Below are 26680 nucleotides of genomic sequence, written 5' to 3' on the forward strand. Positions count from 1 at the left end.
TCCTCCATTATTTCAGCAGCCTCAGTACAAGTTCAGCTCTTTGGCCTTTGAAAAATGATCTCTGCTCTCAGAGAAGTTACAATTTTTGGAAGGAATTGTTGGCTTCACAATAATCTAGGTATCCTGTCTTAATACAGCAGCACTGTGATGGGTACTCCTCGGAGCAACACTGATGATCATTCCCAGCAAAGCAGTGCTCGCTGTAGAAACGATGCCATCACACATGCGGAAGACCTTCCAGCAGTTGGCAGGGGAATTTTAACTAATTTCTAAACTAAAATGAAACTTTTAGTTTTTAGAACTAAGACTTTTAGAACTAAAAAAAGAACAAAAGAACTAGTTAATACACTTTATTGCTCTTATGCCTAAAATATGCCTTTCCAAAAAATAAAAAAAAATCCATCAAGAACACTCAGTAATCTGTCTTTAAATCAGTCAGGAAAGGTTTTCTTCTAACCAGAGGAGTTTTTTTTAACAATAAGAACAAAGGTAAACCTTTATATAATCTCTAAATCAGTCTCTGCTATATTTATGTATGTTTACATAGCCCAAACTCTTCATAATTGTAGCAGTCCTTTAGAGCAACTTGTAAATTACAAAAGCAAAAAAAAAAAAAAGTGACTATACAAAAGGAAAAGCTTGGGGCAGTTTAAAACTTAGGCCATATATATTAACTGATATCAGATAAAACGCTATTCACAATACTTATGTGCTAACCTTAGCCCCATTAATCTCAATGGAATTTAATTGTACTTAACTTTCCATGAGTGTACCTCATGGCAATACTGGATTAGGATTTTGCATTATAATGATTATATGCATCTCCATACTGTGCTCATTCATTCATCTACCATATTTATATTCTGCCTGATATATATATCTCTAGGCGGTGTACACAGCTTAAAACAATAGAGTAAAAACAATTAAAACCATTTCACAGAATAAAAAGTTAAAACAATTTCATAGGATAAAAACAATTCAACTGTTTAAAAAAATATTGGCTCAAAATTAAGTTTTAAAAAAAGATTTTTCTGTAGCTTGTGCATTTGCACATAATCACTGGCTGATATCCAGAGCAATCTACCGGTGGTGCTCAGGGAAGATGCATCTGCACTGTGGAGAGCTCCCCTAGCTGGAGCCAAGTTTGACAGTTTGTGTCACCTCTGAGATTATGCCACCCTCTGTTTGATGGTTGTGCAGCCTTCAGGGACATATTTTTGAGTGACAGAGGTCACTTCCACGGGCAGGGCAAACTGCTGAAATTCACTCCCTCGCTGCACATGTGACAGTAGTGGTAGTGGAGAAGCGCTCCGTAGCTCAGATGCATTTTCTTGGTGCACTTGTGGTAGGTTACTCTAGATGACAGCCACTGTATTTGTTGAAATTGTGTATGGCTTTGTGTAGAGATTCAGGATTGTAGGGATAAGGTTTCTGTGATTTAAATAACTCATTGTTCCTTTTTGTCCTTACTGCTCTCCCAGCTGTTGTAGCTCACCTTCAGCTCCCTTTTCTCTATCATTTTGGTCCTTACCACAAACTCCGATTTCTTCAGAAACCCAAACTAATTCAGATTAAATTATGAAAATATAGTAAGTGCACAAGATGGATTCCCTTGGGGGCCAGTCTTGCTACTACTTTTAGCTTTCAATAAAATAGGGAAACCACACTAAGCAGCATATTTGATGTAACCATATTTCTAGATATTGAATTTTCCTCTAAGATGTTTTGTGTTTGCTGCTGTTTGGAGACATCTTTTTAACATTTGAATGGAATCTAGTATGCATTAAATAATATGGTTGAACAGTCCAGCTCTTGCTTCAGTGGCCAGATTTACCTCTTTGAAAATGAATAATGTTATTTTAAAGAAACGAAGAAATATTTCTTTGCTCATCATAAAGAGCTTGAAATTGTGGCATTTTAGGACTGCTCTAGTAATAAGGCCGCATAATGTTCAATGCAAATGTGAGCACAAGATATGAAAAGTCCTGGGAACCCTTTCTTCAGTTCTGCTCCTAGTTATCAGGTCTACTCTACGCTACAGAGAGCATTGGCTACTGTACATAAATGAATGGTTTATGTTGAGCAAGGCTTTTTCTATAGCTGTTTGAAAGAAAGCAGGATTAGACACTGGGAAGGAAAAGAAAACATGCTCTTGTAAAAGTTCTGTGAAGTATGAACTCCATTTCAGTTTCTAAATTGCAGTGCTTAAATTTTTTGGTAATGGCCGTTAAGGTAAGAACAAAAATTATATTTCAAAGCTCTGAGATCAGACACTTGCAATTGCACAAGTGTTGCAGTTTTCAAAGGATACTATTGACTAGCATTTTGGAATTTAAAATTGAGTTTTGGGTTAGGTGCCTTAGAATAATATCCTGTCCCTACAGCAATCAATGGCAAAACGTCCACTAATCTTAATGGAGCAGGATTGCAGCCCTAGCAGCAACATGCTTTCCTGGAGGGTTGCTTTGAGAGATATTGAGGGAGAAGGGGCAAGACCCCAACTCTTGTCCCCCAAAGTGGACTGCTTACTAGTTCTGTTACTGCAAATGCTGCTTGCAGTAGCCATATGTCCCAGCAACTGTGTGTGCCTCCCTCGGAGAGGGCAACTCTACACTTATCCAGCATGACAGAGCAATTGATGTTGAATGCAGCTGAGACCTTGAATGGTTAGTAGGTACCAACTAGTTTCTATACAAGTTTTCTAAAATGCCATGTTTTAGATATGCAGGAGTTGCCTTCATAAAAGGTTGTGCCATTGAGTTGGTGTCGACTCCTGGTGACCACAGATCCCTGTGATTGTCTTTGGTAGAATACAAAAGGGGTTTACCATTGCCTTCTTGGGCAGTATGAGATGATGCCTTTCAGCACCTTCCTATATCCCTGCTGCCCGATATAGGAGTTTCCCATATTCTGGAAAACATTCTAACCAACAGCCTTTTGCTCTCTAGGCAGGTTGCTTCCCTACTGCACCGTTAGGTGGCTATTCTACCAAAGACAACCACAGGGCTCTGTGGTCGTCAGGAGTCGACACCAGCTAAACAGCACACTTTTAGTTGCCTTCATATTGGCTGTCTAAATACCTCCAGTCATCGTCTGTTATATCCGTTTAGATCACTATCCATATATCATATGTAGAACTAGTTCTGCACATCACCTTTTGCAGCAGGGATAAATTTGAATGAGCCACTGATAGCTGCAATCAAGAAGAGTGTCAGACTTGGACAAGTAAAATATGCAACCATCTTATTTATTTATTATTTCTCTGTGAAAACCACCCTGAGCCACTTTTGGAAGGGCGGCATAGAAATCAAATAAATAAATAAATAAAACCTCATGATTTGATGGAGACACAAGAAAACTGGGGCCTAGATGGGCCTTGTCCATGAAACTGACAATCATCATTTAGCTTTTATGAACTGTTAATCAGAGCTTTCAAAAATTCTGAATTATTTCTACCAGAGCTTCGAATAGTATCTTTTAGTAGGTAATGACAAATCATAGTACATTTTAACTTTTGGCATAATTTACCAGCCATCTTGTTAAAAGGGGGGGGGTGATCTTTCCTAGGATATTTTCTCTTCAGGATAGCTACCTTCATATTCATTTTAAAGAAATAAATTGTTCATTTCCGTGTGTTCACAATGAAATGGTAAGTAGGACTTTAACACAGTGGTAGAGTTCATGCTTTGCACACAGCTTCAGTTCTTGGAATCTCTAGAAAAGACTGGAAATTACCCCTGTGCCCTGGAGAAAAGGAGGCAAAAACCTCAAACCTGAATTCTAAACAAAAATACATTTATTGAGTAGTACTTTCTGTACTTTTAGATGAATATATCTTCTTTGAGCCTTTACCTCTCATGTTTTTTCTTAGTGCTGTCCCCCTTTTTCCCACTTGGAAACACAAGAGCACTGCCACTTAGTGCAGACAAAAGCTAGGAGGACCTATAGACTGAAGCTTTGTATGTTCATGATAAAAACTTCTCCAAGTAATTGGTTTGAAAAGTTATTGCATTGCTAATTTGTTTGTTGTTGGTTTAAAAATCCACCACTAATATATGTTGAAAAGCATGCAATCACTATTTTTATTGGATAAAATCTGGCCCTTTTTATTACTCACTTTTTGGTACCATCCTAAATCCACTTGTTCATGATTAAATCCTATCACAACCAGTAAAAATTATGTTTAAATATATTTAGGACCATAGTCACTTGGGTTATGATGTTCTTGGCACTTGTAAGTTCAACAGGTATTATTATTGTACAAGATTTTTGTTTCTTTTTAAGCAACGATAAGACAATGTATCATCCAGGTAATTTCAGAAGACTGAATAGATTACTCTAGGGTTCTGGTAAAGGTCTAAATAGCCTTACTATTTAGGTCCTACTATAACAATAAATATCCAGTTGGGGACCTGTAGGAGAAGTAAATCAGATCATTGAAAACTAATGATAATGAATGGTTACAGGCTTTAATTCTGTTGGTGGTCCAGTATGGACAAAGATAAATGTTTTAATAAAATATAGAATGACTTTCCGTTTAGTTAAACTGAATTTCAGATGAAGGAAAGGCTTTGTCAGATTTATGGAATTCATATTCTTTGCTTTTGTGGGTAAAGGCTTAATTTATGTGCTACAAATAGACTTGTCAAATTCCGTAAGAGCAGATTGGTTGGCATGACAACAGTAATGTTGCAACCCATAAGTTAGCAAGTGCTACTTTTGTTATGTCCTGGTGCTGAAACTTCCCCTTTGAATGGGAGCATCAGGAACAGCTAACTGGTTAGAGTTTGCATTTATTGCCAAGCACAGGAGGGGGGAAACCACCATTCCTGAGAAGCTGGTTTTAGTGGGAGGATGTCACTTATTCATTAGTCTGTAACTATCTCTCTTTACACATCATCTTCATTTATTCCGGACCACAACCAGCCAGCAGTTACAATAGTCAACAGTTACAGGAAGTATAACTTAAAGTACTCCAATACTAAATAATAATGAATGATACTAAATAATACTAGCCAACCCGCCACCACAATAATCTTCTCAGCCTTTTGGCTAAGATCAAGTGTAGTATCTCGGCCTTTTGGCTAGGAAAGCATTCTCTACTAGAGTCATCCCTCTTTATTCAAGGGCAAGAGGAGAGGCAAAAAGAGAGAGGAGTGTTCCTGAAAGTTCATATCTGTCTTTCCTAGTGCATGGTTGTCCTTTACCACTGCAGTGCTCTCTTGCTGCCCCAGTTGTGACATGAAAAATGTAAAACATAATACACATACATTCCATGGGTTTCCCTTGCTATTCTAAGGTTAGGCAGAATTTTTCTACCTTGTACTAGGGAGAGAGCCCAAGAAAAGAGTTGTTTGAATCTCCTCTATGTATTTAAATCATCAGCTTTTTTGGCAGGATATACATGATTGTAGTGATGTGCCCAGAACGGTCCGGAGGCCATTCTACAGGCCTCCAGACCGGTCCAGACATGGGCTGTTCGGTTTGGGTGATTCGGGGTGGGGGGTTCCTTTAAGAGCGGGGGGAGGATTTACTTACCCTTCCCGCCGCTTTCCCCCTCCGGTGCCTGTAATTTTGTTAGTATTGGGGCGGCAGGATACCTTCCTGCCGCCCCTTCCCTCGTTTGGCTGGGAAAGGCTTCAATAAGCCTTTTGCGCGCGCACACACACACGTCGCAGCCCAGCCCGCCGCAGCCCACCACCAGCACCGAGCAGCCGGAGAGACACAGCTGCCCACACATGCCCAGCTCCAGCAGCACCAGCTGCCGCGAGTAGCGCTGGAACTCCGGCCGGCTGTGCGCAGCGCGACGCAGAAGCGGAGGAATCACCTCGGGAGAAGCCACCTCGTCGTCAGGGCACTCCTGGGAGGGAAGCCCTGCTGTTTTTCCTCGTTGCCATTGCCTCAGCCACGTCGGGGGAGAGAAAGTGGGCACGAGAGGCAGAGCAGTCCAGAAGGAGGGAGAAGAAGCCTGGGTGTGCGCGGGCAGCTGTGTCTCTCCGGCAGCTCGGTGCTGGTGGTGAGCTGCTGCAGGCTGGGCTGCGACGTGCGCATCCGCAAAAGGCTTATTGAACCCCTTTCCAGCCAAACGAAGGAAGGGGCGGCAGGGAGGTATCCTGCCGCCCCAATACTAACAAAACTACAGGCGCCGGAGGGGGAAAGCGGCGGGAGGGGTAAGTAAACCCTCCCCTGCTCTTAAAGGAACCCCCCACCCCAGTGCCAGACCGCAGTTCCGTGGTTCCATGCACACCCCTACGTTGATTGCATAAGGATTGGGCCTCTACTTCTAATGTGTCTCATTTGGGGGAAAGTGGCAGTGGCAGTCTAAACATGTGAGTGAACACCATTAACCTTTGTTCATTCATTCATTTCCCAAGAAGCCCCAGGCGGCACCAGCATACACAGGGCAAAGAGGCACTTTTCAAGTGGTGGTTCTTATATTCAGATAAGATCTTATATTGATAGAAGATAGAACTTTATATTTATATAAGCAGGAGAGCACTTATCCCTGTTCATTTTCTTTCTTTCATCTTTCTTTCAAATATTTATATACTGCTTTTCAACAAAAGTTCCCAAAGTGGTTTGCATAGAGAAAGAAAGAAAAATAAACAAACAAACAAACAAACAAACAAACAAACAAACAAACAAATAAAAGTATCTTTTCATGGAAAAACAAGGAGAATTTTCCCAAAGATGTCTGAACTCTGAGGTTCCAGTCTCAATTTGGTATTTTAAGGGATGCCAAAAGACAGATAGTAACTGATTCAGAGAAGATCAAAAGAGGTGGAAGGAGTATACTGAAAATCTGTACAGCAAGGACTTCAACATCCAAGATACTCTAGAAGATATTCCCTATTTGCAAGAACCTCTAGTACAGGAAGATGAAGTTAGATCAGCACTCTGGTCATTACCAAGTTGGAAGGCTACATAAATTTATGGGATAGCTACAGAAATATGGCAGGCAACAGAACAAGAATCAGTCAAGGCTCTAACCAAACTATAGCAATAGCAATAGCACTTACATTTATATACCGCTCTATAGCTGGAAGCTCTCTAAGCGGTTTACAATGATTTAGCATATTGCCCCCCAACATTCTGGGTACTCATTTTACCAACCTCGGAAGGATGGAAGGCTGAGTCAACCTTGAGCCCTTGGTCAGGATCGACCTTGTAACCTTCTGGTTACAGGGCGGCAGTTTTACCACTGCACCACCAGGGGCTCTTTAAAAAAAAAAAAAATTAGTCTTCTTTAATATAATATATATTATATATATGTATATAATTTACAAAATAACCAGGAATGCTAGAGATTTTACATAATTTTACATTCTCATCTGGTCCTCCAGTAAATTTCATATACAGTAACTAGAAAATTAAACACAGCAAAACTAAACGTACCAAGAAGTACATGTTAAGTTGTCAATTACCACAGTAATTGAAAATCCCTGATCTTGATTAGCTGTAACAGTCAAAATAACTGAAGGCTATTGTAAAGTTGCTGAGATTTCTCTATCCTCCACAATGAGAGTGTGAACAATTCCTTCCCTTCTCTTCCCACTACTAACAGCTTTAATACAACAGTGCTCCAATGCTGAAATGTGTTTCTGTCCCATCTTCTACAAATTCACCCGCTGTTTCCATTTTTTTACCATTGCACCAGACATCCATTGTATCTTTTTCTAATACAACCCTACAAACTGTATCATCAAGATGTACTATCCAAGTGTTTGTTGTCTTTGATCTGTTCTCCATGTACTTCTTGAGGCTTTTCCCATCAATTTCCAAGGTATATTCATATGCAAAGCCACTGACTGCATCAATGTTAATAGTAGCCTTTGTTTTGGCTGCTCCAACAACAAATGTCTCTTTTCCCACTAATTTGAACATCCATTCTTTTCTCATTATTTCCTTTCCATCGACATATATAACACGTTTTCCTGAGGTGGTGCCATGTTCAAATTCAATCTTGTGAATGCCATCACTTAAAGCTGCTGCTGAGGTCTCCCTATGTTTCACTCACTACAGCTGTACCAAATTTGGTTCATATCAGTTAGACGGTCCATAAGTTAACCCACTTGCACCTCATACATTCACGTGTCCACCAAACTATGCCATTAAGCCATCCCTAAGTATCCATACAACTATACCCAATTTGGTTCACATTGGTCCAGGCATTGCAAATTTAATAGGCAAAATTTGATCCAAATAAGTTAAATTTGGTCCAGATAAGTTAGCCCACTTGCGACTCAAACGTTCACATGTCCGCCATCTTGAATTGCGGTGGATGACATAATAACAAACTACACCATCGAGGTGTCCCTATGTGTTGCTCACTACAACTGCACCAAATTTGGTTCAAATTGGTTAGACAGTCCACAAGTTAGCCCACTTGTGCCTCAAACGTTCATGTGTCTGTCAGCTTGAATCGGGGTGGATGAAATCATCACAAACGATGCCATGGAGGCATCCCTATGTGTCCTTATAGCTGTAGCAAATTTGGTTCAAATCAGTTAGGCGGTTCACAAGTTAGCCCACTTGCACCTGAAAAGTTCACACATCCACCATCTTGAATCAGGGTGGATAACATCATCACAAACTACACCGTCAAGGTGCTCCTATGTGTCCTTACAACTGTACCTAATTTGGTTCATATTGGTCCAGGCAATGCAAAGTTGACGGTGGGTGTCGGGGACACACAGACACAGAGGCTGTTCTCGCGAGCAGCCAAGTCCAGGCTTAAGCAACCCAGACTGGGCTCAGCTGCCTGTGAGAACTGCCGGGATCCATGTGGATCCCAGTGGTGCTATGGTGCCAAATCCAGTGCTGAAGCACAGCTCTTAGCCCTTAACCCAGCACCCTTAACCCAGCTGCCGGGATCATGTGTCAGTGCGAGCTGCGGACAGCGCTCCCAGCAATAATCTCTTGATCGGCTGGGGGAATGTAAGTGGAGCGAAGGCTTCCCCCTACCCGCCCTGTCGCCTCCCTGGTCATGTGAATGGGCTCACAGAATGCTGGGTGATCTCAGAAGCTTCTGAATGACAACTAATCATTTAAAAGCAAACTAACTTCATTTCTCTGAAAGGAGAAAGATTATCTTATTGAGTACGTACTCAGTGTAATTAGCAACATACATTCAGCCTCAGCCATTCATGATTTTTCCATAGTTTGATAGCTCTATTATGCATATGCAGGATTTCCTTCTGAGCATCATACCCAGAAGTGAGAAAGCAGATATGTCTCTTCCAGAACATTTAATTGTCAAAAGAAACAATACATAAAACACCATCTGCAAAATCCCTGGGGAATTCCCACCTGTGATCAACTTAATTAGTAGCACACATTAGCTTCTGAACACAAATACAGGAACAGAATCATTTCATCAAATCCCAGGAAGAGCAAACAAGGTTTCTACAATATGCAGAGCGCCATTTTACGCAACTCAATCTAACTCACATTCTGATAGGACATGGAAAAACCTACGTGTATCTAGGTGAGAATAGCAAATAAAACGTCAGTAGGAAATAATGGTGATGACTATTTGTGAACACAAACTATCCCAACAGAAGGCATAGTGATGTGTCAATAGACATCCCTCTTTACAAAAGAGGCAATATATGAACCTGAAAAGAGTGAGTTTGTTGCTTGACACAATATCACTTCACAAGGCACAAAAGGGAAAAGACCACTTAACAACTTAGGAAAGTGTGACCCACATTGAGATGTAGAATCCATTGTATTTCTGAAGCCTAGGACTGGCAACAGCATTTTAATAGCCATCCTCATAATAGATTTGGGTGCCAGACCACTATTTTTCTGACTTTTCAGACAAGGCAGTGAATTTGTTCAAGGTGAAAACACAAATGAGCTGAAATATAAACCTCGATTTACCAGATAAAGACCAACATGCTCATGAAGAGAAAATGCAAAACTAGAAACACCAAAGTCAAAGCAGCATGCCAAGAAATGCTTCTGGATCAGGAGATCCCTCTCCAATAGCATGCTGATATCTTTAGGAAATCCTTCCCTTTTGCACAGGAACAGGGATCTATCAGGTTCTTCAGATGGGGGTCTAGATCCTACTTGCGAGGTTGATGATGAGAGGCTTAATTCTGTTGCCTGAGCAGCTTAGCTGTAGTGATTGCCCTCTCTCCCCTCCCACCCCACTCTCTCTTGCCCTCCCTCTCTCTCACCCTCCCCTCCCTCTCATCCTCCTGCCCCAGTCTCTCCTGCCCTCCCCCTGCATTTTAAAAAGTTCTACTTGCCAGGCCACCGCCACCGCTCCTCCTCCTGGGCGGCGAACAGGAAAGTCCCACCGCCCAGTTCCCTCCCACCCCAGTCTCCCACGGGCTCCTCCTGGCCTGGCCGAGAGCCGCCACCATGGCCTGTCCCGCCGGCAGGCCCGCCACACCAAGTGCCACCTCCGTGGCCTGCCGTGCCTGCTGCTGCCGCTTGCCAATCTTTGTGGCCAGCAACAGGCCAGCCACCTCTCCCCCCACCCCCACCTTCTGCCCCGGTATCAGGGCCGGCCACCCGCCCAGCCACCTCACCACCTCGGCCCTTGGCTGGGCCCACCACCGCTTTGCCGCAGCCGGGCCGGGCCCGTGGCCACTACCTGTTGCCAGGCTGGGCCCGCCAGCGGCCATGGCTCGCAGCTGGCCAATTCTCTTCCTCCTGGGTGTGCCAGCCAGTCAGGGACCTCTGCAGCCCAGCCAATCTGCTGGGCTGCTGGGACGCATTTTCCCTGGCACACCCAGGAGAATTATATATATATAGATTATGAAATCTCATTTCTTACATTTACATTTTACTATATTAACTACGTCTTAAATTTTATTTGTGACAGATAATTTTGGAGTACAACATTTTGCATATATTTAAAAAGCAAGATTCATATGTGAAAAGGACATTTTTGAAAAGCAGACACACTGGTTTGTGCTTCTGGAAAGCTCTTCTACAGCTGTGGCTTAATTTCTTTGGCACTTTTTTTTTTTTGCTGTGTCATATGTTGCGTATCATTCTGCTATCTAGCTATGATTAAGCCATCCATTCTTTCATTTTAGGGCTTGGATGCAGAATCTTAACTACATTATCAAATATAATGCATCTGGTACTCTGCTCTCTCTCCTTCCCCTCTCCCTCAAACTGATGGTAGTTTACTTTAGGACAGATCATACAATAATGGGGAGCTAGTCAAGCAGTGTCACATTTTCCTCAGGACAGTGTGGGTCCCTTTTTTCTTTGCCTTTTCCAAGTTACAGTGTGAAATCATGTGCAGGAAACTGGCCTGAAAGATGCATTTTTTGGTAATGTAGGAATAGTGAGATGCAAGTTGGAAGTATGCCTCTACCAAGTTTTTGGAGGCTACATTTGTTGCTTCTGAGACTTATTTGAGCTTTTCCAGGCTCAAATGATGCTGCTTTGAATTTTCTGACTTGTTAGTAATCTGTAATCATAGTCATAACCCTATGAGCAACTTAACCCACAGTCCTTTCTCATGGGAACAGTGTGGGGTACGATCAGGGTTCTATCTGCATTGATTCTGAAATGATGGGACAGTCTTCTCAGGAAGGTCAACTGGTATTTGTCCCTGTTGACTCATAAGAAGTTGCGTGGATTTTTTGTGAATTTTTGTTTGTTTATTTGTTCAGGCAGGCTTTCTGGGTTGTCTTGCATTGCCTGGTTGTTTATTAAAAATCTCTTATCCCAGCTCTCTTTTGTGTAAATCCAAGGCAGATAATTATAGAATAGAAACATTACAATAAAATCAGTCCATAAAACACTAAAATGGTCCAAACAAAACGTAATTAACAATAGAGTAAGTTAAATTGGATCCCAGGATAAAATGCCTTGCATCGTTTTCTAGATGAGTGTAAAGAGGAATGGAGAAGAGCACTGGTAGACTTTAATGGGAAGCACAAAACCCCGTTATGGTTGCCCTCCCTTCACTTCTAGAGGAAAGCTTGAAATGGGCTCTGTCAGAGAATCTCTGTGGATCTGTGTAGGCTGGTGGAAGGAGTTGTGTGCAGAGATACAACCCCCCTTCAGGTGAATATCATGTTACACACTGTGTACCCAGGCAGAGAAGGAACAAGATGTACCAACTAGCCCCACCCTGTGCCCATGCATTCCTTAGCCACACTCCCAGACATTTCTGAGTCCGGCTTTTGTCTAAGGGGGCAACGATGAACCCAGGGACACTTTGTCCACGTAGTTTAGAAACCGGGAATGTACAGGGTTCTAAATAACATGGAGGAAGTATCCTTGGGTTCAGTATTGTCCTTTTCAGAAAAGTGTCAAACCCAGGGACACCTGGGGGTGTTGCTAAGGAGTGTATTATCGTGGGGGTAGAGCTAGCAGATGCATTCCTGATCCCTTCCTCAGGGGTACACTGCATCCCTGAGGAGAGCTCTTGTCTCCATTATGAGGTGATTTTAAGCTGTTCTGTTTTACTGACTTCTATGATGTGACCACTTATTTTGATATTGTCTTTAATTTGGAAAGATAAGAGACCCATACACAGGTAATGTTCAACACTCAGACAATGAGTGTACAGTGTACGCAGATCTATACACAGGTACAGTCATTAACATGTTATGCTGAATCAGGGGCGTAGCAAGGTTGGAGTGGGCCCAGAGACAAGATTTTAAAATGCCTCCCCACCCACTGAAGCTCGGCTCATGGAGTAAAGAAATCTTAAATGAGGCTGAACAGTCATAACAAAAAGCATTGTTTGATATATATATATATATATATAAACACCTATGTGCCACAATAGAACATCATCATAAATTATTTTTTTAAAGGTTTTGTAAATTGTGGGCGGTGCAAGTCATTTAATGGTACTAGAGAAAGATGTGCTGTTCTGGTAGCTCCAGGTCTTAACACTCACATCAATTACGGAGGATGAATACAACTGCAGGAAGCCCAGGCGGGTGCGCGGCTGGGGGAGTCAGTCATGTAATAAAGTCATTTATTGCCTTTTTATTGTACATTTTAACTTTCGTAAACCACCTTGGGGTTGTCTTTTAACAAAAGGCGGTATAAAAATGTAAAAATAAATAAATAAATAAATAAATGTGACTTACCGGGGGGGGGCAAGGCAGTGGGCCCCCAGACAACTGTCTCCCCTTGCCCTATTATAGTTACGCCCCTGTGCTGAATGCAGGTACTGAAGTACACTTCCTATCTGTACCATGCATATGAAGGGCTTGTATCTAGGTTCACTTTTAAAATGAACACAGGTACAGTCATTCACACAAACACATATATGAGTGTACAGACATATGTACACTCATACAGCATAATGTCTTCATTGGGCTAAGGGAATACATAAATTATATATGCCTATATTTTGTGCAGCTTTTAAATCAATCCTGACTGTAAAACCTGCATGGGGACAAAGATTGTAGGAATCCAAATTCTGCTGCTGTTTATTCCTGAACTGCTACTTTAAAATGTTTCAATCTTTTCTTTGAACTCTGAGCCTTATTGTTGGAAATGTCTGTGTCAGTAAAAGCTGCTAGAGCAAGCTACCCCATTTCATCTTCAGAGGGATTTTTTTTCCTTGAAAAGAAACAAGTCTTAATTTTCCTCAAAATATTCAGCTATTGCTTTGTAGACTTATCTTTGCCAAGTTGGGTAGCTTTTTTCCTTTTGAAGAAAAGTTATATTCACACATTGTGTTCAAGAAACACACAGTCTGTCACCTACTATTTGTCTGCTGTTTTTCAATGAAAACATTCTCTAAGCAGTTTACATACATAGCAAAGTGTATGGTGTATGCATGTACAGTACAGATCTGTATGCATGTACAGTTATTTGAACATTATTTCCAACACAGGTACAGTAGTACACTTCCAATCTGTGGTGTTCATTTACAGGGGTCTGTGCCCAGGTTCACCTTTAAATTAACATGTGTACAGATTCACGCAGACATGTACATGTGTACAGATACCTGCATAATGATAACTTTTATAATAATCCAGCATAATATCTGAATAGGCCTATGACCTACGGAACTATAGAGTTTGTGGTCTTCAAGATAGGAACCCTGATTTGGTTTTACTTCTTTAGGGGTTTAGAGCAGTAGGTAATTAGAATGTTGTGTTATGTTTCTTCCTGTGGGGTCTGAAATCTGTTTTCCCCCTAAATTTGTTTTAATTTTATACATTTTTCTCATACCCAGCTTCATGCCAGTGTGTGATTTTGCACTAAATTCGTAGGCAGAATCACAGCTGCAACTGTTTTGTGTGGCAGCCAGTTCTATCATGACAAATCCAAAGATGATCTAGGTTTCCCTTACAAAAGTTTACAGTACTACAACATCTTCTTCCTTTCATCTGTGCTCCACCCACCACTAACTTTAAAATTTACTGTTTGCTTTCCATAGGTGGCAGACTGCGCTTGGGATGAAACTGTGAAGATCTATAGCCCATCTTCATTGGCAGTTCCTGCATAGAAGGATATTCCCCATGGAAGACAGCAGATTTGGAAGGAATCATTTCCACTTTCCCAGAACAGAACTGTCATGGGGTGTATTAGAGCCTTGATATATTTTAAATGTGATTTGATGTATTAAAAGAAGACATGCAATTACGGTCAGATTCATATGGCTTCTTTCACAAAGGCTATGTTAGGGCAGCAGTGCAACAGTGTGGGAGAATAAAAAATGGAGAAGGCAGAGACACTCTTAATTTTGTCCATGATACAGGGTATATAGCAAGCAATCATGTAAATACGTAATTATTTAAGCATAACAATGGCCTATATCTGCTAAAGGAAAAATGCAAATAGTATTGTAATATGATTACTCATCACTTTTTACATGTAGAGGTTACAATGTAGCATCAGTAAAGCATTCCATTGCTTTCACAATGAATACATTTTATTAGCAACATTGTATCATAATATGGTGCCTACTGTTGATACGCAGTAAATGTTATGCCATTATCCAACTCTACTTTGTCTGGTTCTTCTGTTCTTACATTTTTGGTGTTGGATTATGAAAAAAGAAATTACCCATCATATTTTTCACTTTGGCCACTTCTATAATAAGTGGAGAGCTGGTCTTGTGGTAGCAAGCATGACTTGTCCCCTTAGCTAAGCAGGGTCTGCCCTGGTTGCATATGAATGGGAGACGATGTGTGAACACTGCAAGATATTGCCCTCAGGGGATGAACCCGCTCTGGGAAGCACAGAAGGTTTCAAGTTCCCTCCCTGGCTTCTCTAAGATAGGACAAGATTTTTTTTTATAGGACAAGATTTTTTTTTATTGAACCAACAAACTACCAAAGCATACAGTACGTTGCTGAGAGAGATTCCTGCCTACAACCTTGGAGAAGCCACTGCCAGTCTGTGAAGACAATACTGAGCTAGATAGACCAATGGTCTGACTCTGTATATGGCAGTTTCCTATGTTCCTAAATGTGGGATATTTAAAGCTTTGTGCAAGTTCCAATCTGCTTCATGCTACTTCCTAATGAGTTTAATTTTATTTACTTTTTGAGCCATCCAGATAACACTTGTTACAGGGTGGCCAATAAATAAAGTTGTTATTTTTCTCTTACCTTCTGTACCATGTTAAGTAGGCACTTGGCACAATTTTTACAGCAGCACTTGCTATGCAGCTCCTGCATTCCACAAAGCACCTACCCTTTTCCCCCAGTAACTACAAAAGTAACTGGTTACTACAACTAGTTGTTCCTACAAAAGAAAGGGGTAAGTGGGCAATTTTAAACCCCTCCCGGGGTTTGGGGAAAAGGTTAAAATTTTGTTAAAAATCACCCACTTGCTCATTTCTTTTGTGGGTTATGTGGTAGGTAGCACCCATCATGACCTACCACGCAACCCATTTTGGTGTCCCTAGGAGCTACCCATGGAAAACAATGGGAGGATTCATGTTCTCCATTGTTCCCTGTGGCAAAACACTCGAAATGTTTTGAGTTGTTTTGTTGAAACAGCCAGTTTGATTACTGTTTCAGTGAAATGTTTTAGCAGTTTTGCATTTTGTTTTAAACTCAAAACAAAATGCAAAATCCATTTCGTGCACATCCCTAACTCCTGGCCATCCCCCACCCCCAATTATATTGTAGCAATATCCAGCTTTTGCTGATTCTTTTTTGAGGAAGAATCCTTGAAATTTTAGGAGAGGAAGATACCTGATTTAGAAATTGGGCTTTGTAGTTTCCACACAAAGGATTTATCCTGATTTAGGGAGATTGGAGATCACTGTGTTTTAAGTTCTCTGGTGAGGAGACATTGGGACAGAAAGTTCATAATGTATAGCAACAGTGTTTGGCTATCCATCCAAGCCAAGTTCTGTCACTCCAGTTCAGAGACTGGGCATATATCTGAGTGTGCAGTTGACTGATGTCAGCTGAAAGAATTAGACTGAGTGTAATTTTCTTTATGCCCACAGATCTCCCTTCCTTGAAATATTAGGGAATATTTTTTTAATGTTTTTGAGAGATGATCTCCATACAAGTTTCAGATCTCTTGGTCTAGAACAGATATTTTGAATTATTTGTCTTTAAAAGTCTGTTTTCTGTATCAAAAATAAAAGTTCCGTTTTCTGTTTTTCTTGATAGGATATTGCAAGAGATTGCATGTGTCACAAACATTTGTAAATTTTATCAGCTGAGAAATTACATAGAACCATAAAACTGTACTGCATATAGCTTTTGGTAATACTTGAGGCAATAAATGCTAGTCCTCTGCAATAAAACCTGAATCGTTTTCAAACTGTCCTTCCCTTTATCTCCTCTTCATGATCTCTGCACAAGGAACATGTCAGAGAAGACTTAAGTAATAGAATATTTTGCGAAGTGTGTGTGAGTGAGAGAGAGATATTAGAAAAGGAAAAAAGACTATTTGACAAGATGAATTTTCATCAATTAATAGGTGGAGAAAAGTAAAGTATGAGGACAGACTTTTATATGCAAGTTTGATTAAAGAGATACTGGTGCTTGATCTCTAGATCTAGCAGATACATCAAACCCTTCTAATTCTGTCAACCTCCTCAGCTGCTAACTTCCATGTCACAAGTTGCTAAGTCCAGATGCCCTTTTTGGAAAAAGAGTAAATCCATCCCTGAATGTGCATTAATTAAATGCAGTGCAGCTTTTAACCTTAACAAATAATTTATAAAGTGTGAAGCAACATAGAGAAAACTTTTCATCAGCAGTAATTGAATGCTAAATTTTAATTCTTCAACAAAGTGGGTTTTTTTTTCCTTTTAAAGTAGTGGCTTTTAAAGAACACAGCAGTATATCGTGGTCCTTCAATAGCTGCATTCAGAAGTGGCCTTTTAAGTAGAAATGTCATTAGTGTTAAATCCTTATTTAAAGGGCACATTACAGTTCTTTCATATTTTTCTCCTTTCCTGGCTTCTTCGCACTTGCCGTGGAAATACGATATTTCTGTGCAACTGCTCTAAGTGCTTTATCACAGTATGCTTTAAAAATTATTGCAATTCCACATTGAAATTATTATTCTTGGGGCAATGAATCAATCACTACTTCTGCCAGTGTAGACCCTTTGAAACTAATGAAATTTCATCTGTGTAGATGGTCAGTGAATCACCCCTGAAGCAGTGGAATCCCAGGAAAGATTAAAGGGTGTGTGCATTTTGCTTTCTCAAGTAGAGTATGGTCTCATTAATTCTTGGCTCCCTTTCAGGAACAGAGATTACTCAATAGCCTTCTGTGATATGTTTGCTCCATACTTTGTGAATAAATTCTCAAGCCCATGTCATCTTAGATTCCTTTAGCATGTTAGTGTCTGAAGTTGTGGTCAAGGTCCTTAGATTTGTCCAGTCAGTCATGTGTTCTAAATCCTTGCCTCTCATGGCTGATATTAAGTACAACATTATAACCTGCCCAAGGCTGATAGTGGACAGGAAGAGTGACCCTTCTCTTAATGAAGAGGAATAGTAACCCCTGGTCTTCTTAAGGAGGCCATTCCTGTCAGTAGCTTCCTAGATCTGCATCCATCTTGGGGGGTGGGGGGCAGGTCAATATCAGAATTCCTTGGATGAGAGTGTTGCTCCAGACCCATTTTAATCTGGCTTTAGGACAGAAACTGACTTGGTCATGCTGGTAAATGACCTTCACTAGAAGACAGATGCAATGTGCCCCTGTTGGTTCTCGTGGACATTTCAACAGCTTCTGATAACTTCAGCCACAATATCTTGGACTGCCTGACAAAGTTGGGAATTAGTACTGCTTTGCAAGTGTTTTCTTCTTTCTGTCACATATGTTCCAGATAATGCTGACAGCATCCCGCTTGACCCCATGGAAGTCATCCTGTAAGGTTCTCTTCTGTTTCCTGTGCTATTTTCCATCTATATGAAACTGCTGAGAGTTAATGTGTGAGGATTTGAAGCTCAGAACTATCAGTACTATATACCATATCTGTGTCACCCAACTATATAATCTTATATCCAATGAAGCAGTGGAATCCCCGAGCAGATATGTCTCTAGCCAGTATTGGCCTGGATGAGAGTTAATCATCTGCAACTCAGTCTAGATAAAACAGTAGTTTGGGATAGGTCACTTGACTGAGGGGTAGGTAGATATTCTACTCTTTATTGATCGATTTGCAGCACCCCAATGGAGTAAAATCACAGTTTGGGAGTGCTGCTGGACCCAGCTTGCTGGAGGCTCGGGTGGCAGAAGTGTGGTGAGGAGTATTTTTTCCCCTCAGATTCACTTGATGTGTATTGAAGATGAGAATCTTGCTTCCATTATTGGAAGTCTTGGAAGCCCCTAAGCGCATAAGAACAGCCCCGCTAGATCAGGCCCAGGGCCTATCTAGTCCAGCATCCTGTTTCACATCCTGTTTCACCAGATATCACTGGGAGACCCACAGGCAAGATTTGAGTGCATACCCTGTCTTCTGCTGTTGCTTCCCTGCAACAGATATTTAGAGGCATCTTGCCTCTTAGGCTGGAGGTGGCGTAGAGCCCTCAGACTATTATCCATTGATAGACTTCCTCCATGAATTTATCTAAGCCCTTCTTAAAGCAATTCAGACTGGTGGCTGTCACCACATCATTTGGCAGAGAATTCCATAGGTTAATTATGCATTGTGTGATAAAGTACTTCTTTTTGTCGGTCCTAAATTTCTTGGCAATTAGTTTCTTGAGATGATGTCTGGTTCTGGTGTGAGAAGGAGAAAATTTTATCTCTTTCCACTCTCTAGGTTTGACTAAAGTGCTTTCTAATAAACAGTCCTTGAAGATATTTCAAAACTGGTCCAGAATGCAATGGCAAGCTCTTAGAGCAGGTAACAGAATTCCTATTTCTCCTGTACTTAAAGAACTGCACTGGCTACTGGTTGCTTTTCAGGCAAAATTCAAGGTGCTGGCCTTAAACTTTCAAAAGCCACGTGTGGACACTGTCTACTTCTATGCTTCATTCCATATAGCTCTTTCTCTGTGGAGGAGAGGGAGCTGGTCTTGTGGTAGCAAGCATGACTTGTCCCCATAGCTAAGCAGGCTCTGCCCTGGTTGCATATGAATGGGAGACTAGATGTGTGAGCACTGCAAGATATTCCCCTCAGGGGATGAAGCTGCTCTGGGAAGAGCAGAAGGTTTCAAGTTCCCTCCCTGGCTTCTCCAACATAGGGCTGAGAGAGATTCCTGCCTGCAACCTTGGAGAAGCCGCTGCCAGTCTGTGAAGACAATATTGAGCTAGATAGACCAATGGTCTGACTCAGTATATGGCAGTTTCCTATGTTTCTATGAGGAGACCATGTTGTGAATGGTACCACCAACATCATTTGGGGAATGATGAATGGCACAAGATCTACTACAGCCTTCTCAATTATAGCTACCCAGTTTAGGGCACGTCCTGCTGGGAAGGTTTGTCTGTCCACTTCTTTGTTTAAAGCCGGCAAAATTGTAATCTTTTGGAGAGCTTTTTATTTGCTGTCATTCTAATTACTGGATTGTTTTTACTGGAGTATCTGTTGCACTGTTCTTATATTTTTTGCAGGGATTTTTGTCACTCATGAATGTTTTATATTGTTTGTTATTTTATTGTATGTTGTTTTAGTTATTTTCTGGTAAACTGCTTGGAGAACTTCTGTTAAAATGTTACAATTTAATTAAAAAATTGAATCCTGCCATTTGTTGCTAGGCAAGTGAACATAGTACAGTTCCCTTCTTGGAGTTAGTTTACAATAGCAATTCTTGTATGTGTCTTCTGCTTGAACCTACAGACCACATGTGATCAAAAGGCCCTTTATTCTTTCTGCAACATTTCCTAGGCATGGGCCATTATTTTTCCCTCTCAGTATATTACTAAAACTATACCAAGTGCAGAAATGTCATCCCCCCCCCAACCCCATCTTACAGTACTATGTTTTCTGTGATTATGTAATCACATTGCCCTTGCATAGAATTTCCCAGGCAAGTGTGAATATGCGATCAGCTAATTAAATAAATAGCTCTGCTGGCATCAGTAAGTGCTTGATAAACTGTCAGAGATCCTAGAAGCATTCTTACAGTGGAGGAGGGGGCTCAAAGTGGTTAGGATGTAAGAAATGTTGCCAGTTTTTTAGGAGCATGTTTACACCTGTTTATTTAATGGACAAGTGATAGACTATAACTTCATCATATTTATCATATTTATGACTAATGAAGCACTGGTGCAGTGGGAGAGTTCCTGACTGATGCTTTGCTGCTGCTAGTGTGTTGTGTGTGTGGATTTTAATGACCTCCCCTTCCTCAGAAAGCACTCTGTGTCTCCAGAAAATATGTCCCTGACAGGTTGCTCAACCCTTGGGGACATATCGTCAGGTGGCACAGAGTACTTCCTGGGGATGGGGAGGATGTCAAAAAAATTTCCCCACCCCTAAGGGGCCTGACATTTTGGTTGAACTTTAGTTGAACTTTTAGTTTAGTTGAACCTTTCAGAAGCATCAGCGCTTCTTCTGTTGCACTGGTGCTTTGTTACTCAGGATGTCAGCCAGTATTGTTAAAATTAGTTTATCACAATTATACATATCGTTAAACATAAAAGGAAAGAAATTTAAGAACTAGTAACTGATCAAAATGAAAATTATAAAATACTTCTAGAATTCATTTATGGAATATCCTTTATATGAGAAAGGTAATTCATAATATTTCAGAGAAGATTGGGATGCAACAAACTTACAACTTTTGTAGAAAGATGAAATCTTTTCATTTATTAGAACTTCAGGTGGCATTTCATCTCCTTTGGAGTCTAGTTATTTGTTTGCTTTGCTCTGTGCGTGAGTGGGGCTACCTTGCTTCCCTCCAATCTGCAGACTGCACCATTTAACTCACACTGGAAGAAGTCAGCATGGCTATTCATTTAATTAATTAGCTAATAGCCTATGCACACTTGGCTGGGAGTAAAACTCACTGAACTCTGTGAGACTTACTTCTGAGTAAACTTGCATTGGATTGAGCAGATTTTCCTGCTCTCTTTCAAAAGGCGAGGGCAGGCTGTAAATGAGTCCTGTATTAAACGGAACATTAAATTCAAAAGAGATTCCAGCTGTAATTTAAAAAAATGCATTTCATGAATATTACAGAAGAATAATGATCCAGAAGCTCGCTGTTCGGGGATCGGCCTCTTCACTAATGCTCACCGAACACTGTCCGTACATTAGTCCTCCTCAGCTCAGTTCAGCTCCTCCCTTTATGGCTAAGCTCTGCTCCCAAGCCACACTGAGCAAAGCTTTGCTGTCATCTGCTGGGTCCTAGAGAACGGGCTGCACTTTCCTTTCTTTCTTCGTCAGCCTTAGCTATAGCAGCAGGTTCTTTTGCCAGATCCTCCTGGGAGGGCTGAGCTCTTCCAACCAACCTTAGGAGGCTCTAGCCCCCTCTGCCACCCCTTTCCAGGGTCCATTAAACTGTGCTATCTGCAGATGGGAGGGAAATAAGCTAGGTCCCAAAACATACCCGGGAGGTGAAAAAGCAAAGCAAATAAAAAAATAAACTGCAGAACCTGATGTTCCAAAAATACACCAAAAGTTTCTATTTTTCTATAAAAGACCTTTGTTGTGCCTTGCCCTTCTCTGAAGTGAACTATACAATTAGCTTTATCACACGAAGAGTGTTTATTTATTTACATTTTATAACCCGCTCTTCCTCCAAGGAGCCCAGAGCGGTGTACTACATACTTAGCAATAGCAATAGCAATAGCACTTACATTTATATACCGCTCTATAGCTGGAAGCTCTCTAAGCGGTTTACAATGATTTAGCATATTGCCCCCCAACATTCTGGGTACTCATTTTACCGACCTCGGAAGGATGGAAGGCTGAGTCAGCCTTGAGCCCTGGTCAGGATCGAACTTGCAACCTTCTGGTTACAGGGCGGCAGTTTTACCACTGCGCCTCCAGGGGCTCATAGTTTTCTCCTTACAACAACCCTGTGAAGTAGGTTAGGCCGAGAGAGAAGTGACTGGCCCAGAGTCACCCAGCAAGTATCATGGCTGAATGGGGATTTGAACTCAGGTCTCCCCAGTCCTAGTCCAGCACTCTAGCCACTACATCACGCTGGCTCCTTTATGGTGTTCCATAAACAAATTCCAAACATGTTCTATTCTTGTTTTGATCAATTATCAGTTCTTAGATTTGTCTTTTATTCAGGTGTATAGTGATAAATGCATTTTTATTAATGTAATAATGATAGCTTTACATTATGTCCTAACCACCTTGAGCCCCCGCAGTTTAAAAACACTTTTGGAACTTTACTGAGTCAAATGTAATGCAGTGTAAGAACAGAGGCTGTTTGAATTCTGCTGTGTCTGGGTCTCCCCCAACATCATCATTAAATTGAGATCTCAAAGGAGAAAATATTATTAGCCCTCTGACCAGTGTGCCTCTTAGTTTGGTTCCTTAATGCAGTTTAATGGCAAGGATTTCTGGCAGGAGTGTGGCCTGTTTTCATTCAAGATCCTATCTCTTGTGCTGATGCTCTGCATTTCACTCTACATTTATACCACACACTCTCCCAGTCCATAATCTCTACAGCATGGCCACAAAACCTGTGAAATTCAGCATGTGCACTAAGGTTATGCTAACATTTATTTTAAACAAGATGAAAATTGAGATTTTCAATAGCTTTTTGTGTTGCTAATTTAGGATATGCATAGAAATCTTACTGTCTTCTCCTCAAACTGTCCCTGTTTGTGGGTTCATCTTGCAAGTTCTTACAATGTAATATTCATTCCACTTTTCAACAAAAAGTTCACAGAGTAGTTTACATAGCAAAATGAACTGGGGTGGGGGAGAATGAGAAAATTGATCCCTGGCTGCTCCCTAAAGGGTCTGATATTCTAAAAATATCAGTAGCAATGGCCATTAGAGAGAGGTTACGCTGTGTTGAATAGGTTCAGTCTACTTTATCCCCTACTAAATGGGGTTAATCACCAATTTAAAAGGTGCCTTTTTGCCCAGTTAGCAGAAGTATCCATAGGACAGAATATAGAGTATGGGTGAATGGGGACTTCAGGTGCACTGCAGGGCAGAGGAAGCAGAGTACACTCCTATATAAAAATGAATCTTAATAAATGGAGTGGGGAAAGGTAAAAGTATGTGAAACAGCAGAGACATTGTTAAAGTGGGAGAAGAGATATTGCTTCTGTAAGCTAGTGTTTGTTTAAAGAAAGTAGCTAGATGAGCATTCTAGATGAGATGGTACATCTGTGCAGTGTTCAGCCGCCAGATATAGCTATATAGATATAGACATAGATATATGCATTTTGAACACTTCCTAAAAGAAGTATTAAGATGAAATGAAATTAATAAATAACTAAATGTTAGGAACATTGTATTCATGCTTCTTGTTAGCACCCATGGCATCACAAGTGACCAGCTAGAAAACTTTTTGCACATATGACCTATGTGTGTATACACACAAACACAGAGAGAGAGAGAGAGAGAGAGAGAGAGAGAGAGAGAGAGAGAGAGAGAGAGGTCATCAATTGTGATGCCATGGGTGCCAACAAAAAGCATAAATACAACATTCCTAACATTTAAAGTTATTTATTAATTTCATTTCATCTTAATACTTCTTTTAGGAAGTGTTCAAAATGCCTACCTGTTTGTTCTCAAGCCAGAGAAATCCATGCCCAACCTGTCAACTGGGGGCGGGGGGGGGGAAGGTGGGGAGAGAAAAGAAAAGAAAATGGCTCCAAGGCCAAGGTTCAGAGACATAGCCCAGGGCCAGTCCGCCTGGGGCTTTCCAGCTGTTGGTGGTGTACATCATCCCCAGTCTAACAAAAGCTGGAGAGCCTCAGGTTGGCCACCCGACACAGCCCATCTGCGTGCATCTGAAGAAGTGGGCTCTAGTCCATCCATGAAAGCGGATGTCACACAATAAATCTGTCGGTCTCTAAGGTGACACAGGACTCTGTTGTGTTTGCTCTACAGGCAGAATTACATATTACAAGGAACAAGGTCTGTTGCCAGAGTCTACAGCCCTATGCCGAGCTCCCACTTCCTCTCCTATAACATCTATTTCACATCATCAGGCCATGTTACTCCTGACATCATTATGGCCTGATTCCCCCCCACCCACACACACACCTCAACACTGGCAGCGCTTGTGCATCCAAGGAAGAGACGCATCTTAATGATGTCACGAGACGCAGGATATTTTGAAATAGATGTTACAGAGGGTGGGATGGGATTCAAAATGAGGCTGCAGCTGTTGCCTATGTAACGTGTGGTTTTGCTTCTATTGACAGAAGAAGAAAGTACAGGAAGCGTGTCTCCTTTTCCCTTGGCAACTGGCAGTGTTAAAGTGGGGGGTTCATGTAGGATAGATGATGATGATGATGATGATAATAATAATTTGATTTCTATGCCGCCCTTCCAAAAATGGCTCAGAGCGGTTTACACAGAGAAATAATAAATAAATAAAATGGATCCCTGTCCCCAAAGGGCTCACAGTCTAAAAAGAAATGCAAGATAGACACCAGCAACAGTCACTGGAAGTACTGTGCTGGGGGTGGATAGGGCCAGTTACTCTCCCCCTGCTAAATAAAGAGAATCACCACGTTAAAAAGGTGCCTCTTTGCCCAGTTAGCAGGGGTCTATCTAGCAGGGATCTATCAAAGGCAAGAAGCCCTGCTAAACTGAGCCTCCATCTTCAAAGCCAGTACATCTGAAGAATGAAGAAGGGCTGTTGTGCGTTGCTTCGTGCTTTGCCTCCGTGCTTTGCTTGCGGACTTCTCGGAAGCAATTGTTTGCCTGAGGATGGAAACAGGATGCCGTACTAGATGGACCCTTGGTCTGATCCGGCAGAGAACTTACTATGTAAATAAGCCCCACTGAACACTAGAACTCCTCCGAGTAGACATGCACAGGATAGCGCTGCCCAAGATCTAGACTTCCATTAACGGGCTGCTAACTATATTTCCATAGTAGGAAGTGCACAGAAGCTAGGGTTCGCAGGATTTTTTAGAAGGGTGAAAGTCGCCAACACAAAATGAGTTTCCCCCAGCACTGTTACCAGTCTTGCGTTCTCAATGGATCCTTCGAAATTTGGGCATAATCCGCTTGCCCGCTGCTTCCGTTTCAAAGTCCTCGGCTCCTTGACCAAAACAAGGCAGACGATGGAAGAATGAGAGATGTCGTCTTCTTATTCCAGTGCTGGATTCACGCAGTGTCATCCAGGTTCTCCTTTGCGACCGCTTAGGATTTGGATGGAAGAATTGTTTAGGGAGGCAGCGAACCTCAAAGCCGGTGCTTAGGTGCTGTGTTGAGTTGTTATGTCTACTCTGCTAGATACTTGCGGGTGTTTGGGCGGGATTTATTTTTACGAAGATAATTCTAGATGTGGATGTAACTATAGTTGACTTGAGGGCATCTCCAGTCTTCAGTGCTTTATTTCACTGTTGCTATACTTCCAGAAACAGCGCCACAAATCAGGACATCTACTCCTCCTGTAGTCAAGATTAAAATTGCTCTTTGAATATTGTAGTATTTCAAAGTGTGATTGGAAATATTTTTTTAAAAACCACAGAACATTCTTTGTAAACTCCTCTGTAATATTCAATTACGTTAAACTCTGTGAACAACATTCACTAGTCGTGATTTCCCAAAGGATTAAAAAGCCACACACGCACACAATTAAGCGACTTTCCCCTAAAGGGTTAATTCCTGCTGATGTTTTCCAAGCACCTGTTTGTGTAGATTGCCGAAGACCTCCCAGGCAAGGACGAATCAATATCTGTATTTCTTTGTAAGGGTACCCACATTCATTTAATAAGGATGGCTGGCTATTCCATTAGTGTAAGTGAATTCTGCACGGAAAAGCAATACATAACCTGTAAATTGGGATTCACACTCCCGAGTTGTATTTTTGCGTGGTGTCTAACAATGTTGCGGGGTGGGAATGGTTTTTATTTCGGACAATGCATGATACAACGGACTTTTGGTTTGTTTGCTTGCTTGCTTGTTTAGATGAGAGACACAACTTAACGATTTTTGAAGATAGAGAAGAATTAGTAGTTGTGAGTGGGGATGGGGAGATTGCGCCTACCCCTCGACCTTTTCATTCACCCCTCCTCCCCCCCCCCCGCTTCGTTCCAGGAACAAAGCAAATCCCTGGTTCCTGCTCAGAACAATCTCAGCCGGGTAAGAAGGAAACGTGGCCAATGCACTCCAATTGTTCCTATTTAATTAAGGTAATGGGAAGCGC

General features: G+C 41.4%; 1 protein-coding gene and 1 pseudogene across 1 annotated transcript in view; one reads left to right on the plus strand and one right to left on the minus strand.

Annotated features, from left to right (window-relative positions):
* Positions 1–14951, plus strand: part of PEX7 (peroxisomal biogenesis factor 7) — a 108082-nt gene extending 93131 nt beyond the window's left edge. Inside the window, exon 10 of the mRNA XM_053288763.1 lies at positions 14387–14951. Within this exon, the coding sequence (XP_053144738.1) occupies positions 14387–14455 (69 nt within the window). The 3' untranslated portion in view covers positions 14456–14951. The remainder of the gene's footprint in view (positions 1–14386) is intronic.
* Positions 7267–9902, minus strand: LOC128337218 (fas apoptotic inhibitory molecule 1-like; annotated as a pseudogene).
* Positions 14952–26680: the final 11729 nt, after the last annotated feature.

The sequence above is a fragment of the Hemicordylus capensis genome, chromosome 1, assembly GCF_027244095.1.
Source record: "Hemicordylus capensis ecotype Gifberg chromosome 1, rHemCap1.1.pri, whole genome shotgun sequence".
NCBI lineage: Eukaryota > Metazoa > Chordata > Lepidosauria > Squamata > Cordylidae > Hemicordylus > Hemicordylus capensis.